The sequence below is a fragment of the Micropterus salmoides genome, unplaced genomic scaffold (genome assembly GCF_014851395.1).
Source record: "Micropterus salmoides isolate LMB-PRFRI ecotype aquatic unplaced genomic scaffold, ASM1485139v1 Ms_hic_scaffold_7, whole genome shotgun sequence".
NCBI lineage: Eukaryota > Metazoa > Chordata > Actinopteri > Centrarchiformes > Centrarchidae > Micropterus > Micropterus salmoides.
The window spans coordinates 5,441,090-5,448,543 of NW_024044459.1; the positions used below are offsets into that span (position 1 = coordinate 5,441,090).

The 7,454-nt window shown below is 41.0% G+C and overlaps 1 protein-coding gene across 1 annotated transcript; it reads left to right on the top strand.

Moving 5' to 3' along the window:
- Positions 1 to 772: 772 nt before the first annotated feature.
- Positions 773 to 5,202, top strand: LOC119892155 (cytochrome b ascorbate-dependent protein 3). Its single transcript, XM_038704279.1, is given in 7 exon segments — positions 773 to 1,241; positions 1,244 to 1,323; positions 2,116 to 2,320; positions 4,051 to 4,259; positions 4,408 to 4,562; positions 4,654 to 4,822; positions 4,920 to 5,202. Coding segments are annotated over 7 exon segments (993 nt in total). The 5' UTR covers positions 773 to 1,093; the 3' UTR covers positions 4,947 to 5,202.
- Positions 5,203 to 7,454: the final 2,252 nt, after the last annotated feature.

Sequence of the window (7,454 nt, forward strand, 5' to 3'; positions counted from 1 at the left end):
TATACAGAGGAGCAAAGGAGATACCGACCACTACTGCCTCCAGGTGGAGCTGAAAGACAACAGATCACAGGTCAGCCATCATGCAGCCAAAGCCCTCTTGCTTCAGCAGGGTCTCTTTCCCTGGATTTTCATACATAGTCCTAGAGTCATGTTGTCACAGCCAGTTACCACACATTGCAAAGCCAAGCAGAGTAACCTCATCAGTATCCTATTTGTAATTCTGTTTTGTGCAACTCCAGCATTGCCTATGCAGTTTACAGCTGCAGTGTTGTCTTATTTAATAATGTCCCTTGTTTTTTAGTTAGTTTTAATACTGTGTGCGCCTAAATTCTGTTTTCATTTTCCCTGCTGAGTATAATTGCTTTAAGTAGGCTTCTGCAGCGACATTATTTCTTCTAGCCCATCAATTAAGCTTCAGCATCTTATTTAATCATGGACGCCGACTGTTCAGAGCTAAAGGAAACATCGCGCGACCCTGGATTATTCAGTTAAATTGAAGCAATGTTGAATTATGATTTTTAAAAAGTGGTGATTACACAGCGTGGAGTGCTGCAGTGTGGCGGTGACATATAAAACAGCATTTCCCACAAGGCCTTGCGCCGTCAATAAGGAAATGGGTTAGGTAATATCTTGCAGATACGGTTTTACCTGGAAACATTTGGGTTACTGTCAGTCGTTTTTACAGGTGTTTGGGAATGAGGTACTCGATCGTACAAGTTTTGAGCACTTGAAGTTTTCACACTTTTTTTTTTTTTTTTGGGTAAGTTAACTTTCAGCTAGCAGCAGCACAACTTGGGACGACAGTTGTACAAGACTTAATTCGATAAACACTAATATAACGTCGCCTTCACGCACCTGCCGCGAGGTTTATTCAGACAGCACGGGATTCTACAAGTTACACCCTTTAAAATGTTTTCAATGTAGGAAGAAAAGGCCAAGTTGTTGTAAAAGTTGAAACGGTTAGCTAAATGCGTCCAAGTTCCATGAATGACGTTAATGTTACCCCGCCGAAGATAAGACGCCAGAGAGCAACTGCCTTTTCCGCTGACGTTTTCTGACCCTAGTTTGAGGGGGAAAAAGCAAAACATGTTTGATGGAAAAAGATAAACATTTTGTTGGCTGGTTGCTTCTAATGGCTCCACACCCACACTGCTCACTGTGTCCCACTCTCACTTTCGGTCTTATTTATGGGCAGCAGATGCAGCGGGCTGGCCCTTCCTCTCCCAGCTGTTCCTCCACCTCTGCCACCTAAACAACACGGCTGAATGTGGAAGTGAGACCACAGCTGAGCCAGAGAAACGCGAAGTGAGAGCAAATAACACGGTGAGTAGCAGTCAGAGAGATATAGAAGGGAAAAATCACCAGACGCAGCAGTAACTCCTACAAGATGCACAGCTCGGTGTGGTAGAGCAGGGAGAGTTGTCCGTGTCAGAGCAGCTGGGGACAAGGTAAGGCACCCAACACTGGTGCACACTTCAGTGTCAGCCCGTTAAATGTCCATGATAAAATGTTGAGTTTGATGTGATGTTTGAAATAAATAGTGTTAGTTAAAGGTTGGAAGAAATGATCAACAATGAATGAACCACTTCTGTTTCAATCTAGTAGTATTTTCAAAGGTTCACAGGTTGCTTAAAGGAATTAATTTTTGTTTTCACACACTTTTATATTTTCTAGTATTCACTGAATGTAGTTAACATTCAATCATGGCAGTGAGCTGCTGCTTTTATCCACTTCAACTGACAAACCACGAGCAAGAAGGTATTTAATGGGGATTTCATGCATAATACGCCAAAGTTAAAACAGTGACACGTTTTTTAGACATCTTGGCGCCTTATAGCCATTATTTCAACTGCATTTCAAATACCATCCATCCATCCTCAACCGCTTATCCTGCGTACAGGGTCCATTTCAATTACCTTACATTTTTAACCAAAGTTAGCCCAGTTTTAATCTAGACTTAGATGCCATTTCACCTACAAATGACCAAAATCAGTGCTGGGCACTAGTGACTACCTCATGCTGGGACTGGATCAGCAACATGACACTGTGTCTGTGTAACCACTACACTGTCCTGCCACCCTATCCGTTCTGATTTAGTTGTTTTTATTGGTTTAGCCTACAGATCTCTACAAGATGCAGTCCATCGTGAGCTTCTACATATGCCACCTGCTGTGCCTGGGCCTGGGCCTGGCCTGCGTGGTGTGCGTGTGTTTGTGGAACAGCCGGTGGCGCGGCGGTTTCGCCTGGGACGCCTCGACCCTGCAGTTCAACTGGCACCCTGTCCTGATGGTGACAGGTCTGGTTGTGGTGTACGGCAACGGTGAGTGCCTTTTCAAATTTGGATCTTGCATGGTTTCATTTCTGTTTCTCACTTCTGTTCTTCCTGACAGCCAGACTGTCGTAATTACACATTACAGGTTTCGTAGAGACTTGGTATATAATTTCAGTGTGAGGTAAGGTCCACAGTGACTGTTTTGCTTTAAGTGCCACACCTCAGCGATTTTCTGATGTAAATAAACATTTTATGAAACTAAAGAAGGTGTCTTTCAGCAAGAAGCTGTGATGGTACATGATGGCATTGGACATTATATTGTAATGATGACTTTTTGGATGCATTCATGTGAAAACAATCATTCAGTACATGGTAGGAACTTCACACTTCTGCTAAGTCAGTGTTTCCCATTCACTGTAACGGACCGAGCTGACAGGCAGGTCAGTTAGCGACTTTATCCTGTCAGTTTCTCTCTGTACAAAGACATTTATTCATTTAGCTGATGCTTTTATCCAAAGCAAGAGGTTAAGTGTCTTGCTCAGGGACACAATGGTGGGGAACAGTGGGGATTGAACCCGGGTCTCTCACACCAAAGGCATGTGTCTTATCCATTGCACCACCATCACCACCCCTGGTAACAAGTGTCGCAGTATGAGAGTCCTACTTGAAGAGAGGCTATGAAGTCTTCATGTTACGCGATACGAGAACCACATACAACATTATTTATCAAATTGGGTCGGACTCTGGTCAGACTTAATGAATTTAGCACGAGGATACAAACGTGACAAGGCCCGGTTTTCAAAATAAGGTATCTAAACAGTATGGTAATAAAATTAATTGGATTAACACTGAAAGTATAAAACATATTACATGTGTCCATTATAAGTTAAAAAACAACAACAACAACATGTTGGGGAATTTACTGTTCTATTCTTTGATTTAGGGTTTTTGGAAAAACATTAAATTTGTTGACTTGTTGCTCTTTCATCACCATTTATAGCTCTACAATAGGTTTATGATCAAATAGTTTATTAGAGCACAACATTGTTTACAAGCGTAAAACGTTCTTCATAGATACTGCACCAAATTAATGCATTTAACTTTAAAATGTACAAAATTTTCTTTCTTCTTTCTTTACCCCCCGAGGCCCACCCAGCATAGTCTGCTCATGATATAATGTATAGTTTTACCTCTTAAAACCTCTGTAAAGGATTCAAATAAAACAATCAGTTAAACTGCACACAAATCATAGACAAGCAAATTAATTTATATTGCATGTCTCAAATTCGGTGTGCTAGTATATCAGCTGTGTTCACACTCCTACTGATAACACATGGACTTAAGAAGTTTTACAATACATTCCAAAGGTCTCTTTATTCACCTCATTTAGATGGTTAGGCATACACATCTGCACATACAGACTCAAAAGATAAAACAAAGATTTAGATATTTGATTCTAAAATATCAATATAAACATGATTTAGTATTGAACTTAAACTAAGCTGGGATATACAGTAGATATCTCTACTATTAGTCAAGCTCTTAAAACACCAGATCCTACATTTCCAACGATGCAGTGGCATTTTTCATTAGACTTTCTCTGCTGGGCAAATGCCCATGTCTTTCCAACTCTATGCCTCCAGTTGTAATGCAGACTTTCTGTTAAAATGATGTGGTAACCATCATCATGGTTATGTCACGGAAGACATTAACAACTACAATGCACAGCGTTTAAATCCATTTCACATCTGCGTCTGTGGTTGCGTCCTTCCCCACAGGAGCCGTGTTGTACCGCATCCCCCTGACCTGGGGTCAGAATAAACTCCCCTGGAAGCTGCTGCATGCTGCACTGATGCTCCTCGCCCTGGTCCTGTCAATCGTGGGGCTTTGTGCTGTGTTCGACTTCCACAATGCCAAGAACACTCCCAACCTCTACTCCTTGCACAGCTGGATTGGAATCGCTGCTACAGCTCTTTTCGCCATACAGGTAAACGACCTTACGTGCAGAAACAGATTCACTTTATTAGTCGCATGCAATATGGTGGCATGACTTTTTTTCTCATGGTTGAGTTTTGGTTATTTGCCTTTGTGTTTGCTGTTTTTGTGGATGTGTGTCCATGCATTCGTCCATTCAGTGGGTGGTGGGTGTGGCTGGCTTCCTCCTGCCCTGCTCCCCCATGTCACTACGTAAACTCCTGAAACCCGTCCATGTGTGGATGGGAGGCAGCATACTGTCGCTCAGCATCGCTGCCTGCATTTCTGGAATCAACGAGAAACTTTTCTTTGTTCTGTGAGTGCCGTATTTCTGTGATACTTTTGCATTCATATTTTCCTTAAAGATAAACTGATAACATTGCCCTCTTAAATGTTTATTTTTGCAGAAAAGGAAACGGCAGTGGAGCTCAGCCATACGCTAGCCTTCCACCTGAGGCTGTGTTAGCAAACTCGTTAGGGGTTTTGATTGTAGCCTTTGGCTTGGTTGTCCTAATGATTTTGTCCAACCATAAATGGCAGCGACCAGACTCCAGGCCTGAGAATATGGCTTACACGGTGAGAATATCAGTGCAGTTGATATGCAGTAAACAAGATTAGAGGATTTATTTTAATTAAGTTTTGCATAATCATTCTCATCTACTCTCTTCCACAGCCATTGCTTCAAGAAGAAAATGAATGAAGGAAATTCCCAAAATGCTCACATTTAACCGTCCATGCAAAATCAGTTGAACCATCACAGATGACAGGTGGCCTAAAGACAATTGATGAGTTCTGTTTTGAATGTACAAACAGCTGTCTGAACAGTGTGAGAATTATCTGTGTGTGCTGTGGATGTAAATATGTATTTGAAGATACTATTTAAAAATGTGTTTTTTTGCCATGCATAAAAAATAATTGTTTCATTTCATTCAAAGCTGTGACATTTTCTTCTTCCATGATGCACTGTGGCTTTCACATCATGCAGTAAAGCTGTAGCTGGACCAAGGTATTAAAGTTTATGATGATATACTGTAGGATTTACGAACTACAGTGTATTTACTGTGATGCTGTTCCCAGGAGGACACTTTTAGCTAGCACATAGTTTGTCAATCGCTGGCACAAGTATTAAGTTGGCTGTAATGCCCTTTTATCATCGAAAACCTTTGCGATAGAGTTTAAGGTGGCATCATTTATCTGTCACTTTATTTCAGTGTAAGTATCCAAACAGTCTGACATCTGAAGTTTAGCAAATCTTATAAGCAACATTATGTAAGCTTAGTTTTTTGTGTTCGATATGTCGCCCCCACCATTATTCAACGATTGTAATTCACCGCTGTCGTAAATGAGGACAGCTGAAACGTGCATTTGTTATGATTACATTACTTATGATCAAAAATGAACTAGTTTGCCAACACAGCCAAACATCAAGCAAGTGCGACAACACAAACCATGGCAATATTACTTACTAGTCCAACAGAGATTTCATGGAAACTCTCGCCAACATCAGGCAGCCTCTTGCTTGGTCACTCTCGTTTTTTCTTAGCTTCCTCCGTCAACATCCTCTTTGGTCTCCCCTCGTCTCTGCCGTTAGTTAAAGTAATGTCCATGGAGGCTGCTGAGCCCAGTTATGTTGCCCGCTCAACACCAGCAGCAGCATAATGTTGCTTGAAACTTAGGTGGCAAGCTAGCCAGCAAACGCTGCAAGAGCGCTTGAAGCTTTTGAAGATGTTATAAGATAAAACTACTGCATACTATTGCTTTAATGTATTTTAACAGTTTTTGACAGGGTAATTGTTTCAGGTGTTTTTTTTTAGATTGTTTGTTTGGGATGTGGGTTGACCATGGGATACTGTTTTAGAATATTTTACCACAGATATGTGTTCCTAAGGTGAAGAATGAATCTCCAAGATAAAAAAAAAAAAATTGTTTTATATTATGAGTTTAATTTCTGTGTCTATGACCAGTGTACTCACTTCTTTCAGATTAATTCAGATGCCATCATGAATTAGTATGAACCTGCAGCAATATGCGTTGTTATTACTCTGGTTGGCATTTGCAGTTGGACTGTAATGTAATTGTTAATCTGGAATTTAAATTTTGTTATCCCTCATGATAGAATATACAGCTGCTGAAAATACATTATTTCTTTTACAGAGGGTTTCCAGAACTTTTAGTTTTGAAATGTACTCTGATTAATAAATCATCTTAGGTCCACATAAAAGAATCTGTCAAAATATGTCAGATAAGGGCCTCCGGCTTAAAGCAAGCCTTAGGACTTGCAGGGCAACTAGTTAAACCAAAACTAGAATGAAAGCCAACAACCAGGCTGTAAACTCTAATTTCTTCCTGAGTGCTGAACAATGATGCAAGATTCTCCCAAGATTCTCTGATGATGGAATCTGTCTCTGTGGTCAAAACAAAACAGGACAGAAGAAAAAACAGGTGTGATTAGGCGGATTCCTGGTCCATTGCAGACAGTTTACTGTCACAGTTGACTTTAATAACAAATCTTTGCTGAAGTACTTTGTTTGCCAAAGCCACAAAAGACAGAAGTAGAGAAACCCTCTGGGGGAAGTCTGCAGAGAACGTGTACACCACAGGGCTCAACATAGAATTGTGTCTATGTGAAACCACTGAAACACAAGAGCTGCTTTCCATATCGCATACTACTTCTTTTAACTTTTACCATTGAATGCAGTATCCACACAACTGGGACATGCTACTTTGTCATACTTTGTTCATAAATCTGTCACAGTCCATAGCACAAAATTTGTTCTTAACATATACACTGATCAGCCATAACAGTATGACCACTGACAGGTGAAGTGAAAAACACTAATTACCTCGTTACCATGGCACCTGTAAGTGGGTGGGATACATTAGGCAATAAGTGAACTTTGTAACCTCAAAGTGTGATGTGTTAGCAGGAAAAATGGACAAGTGTAAAGATTTGAGTGACTTTGACTATTGTGATGGCCAGACGACTGGATCAGAGCATGTCCCAAACTGCAGCTCTTGGGGGGTGTTCACGGTCTGCTGCTAATGTCTTGCCAGATACCACAATACACCTTCAGAGGTCTAGTGGAGTCCATGTCTCGATGGATCAGGGCTGTTTTGGTAGCAAAGGGGGGACCTACACAATATTAGGCAGGAGGTCATAATGTTATGGCTGACCGGTGAATGTTGTACTTATGCTGCATTCTAGACA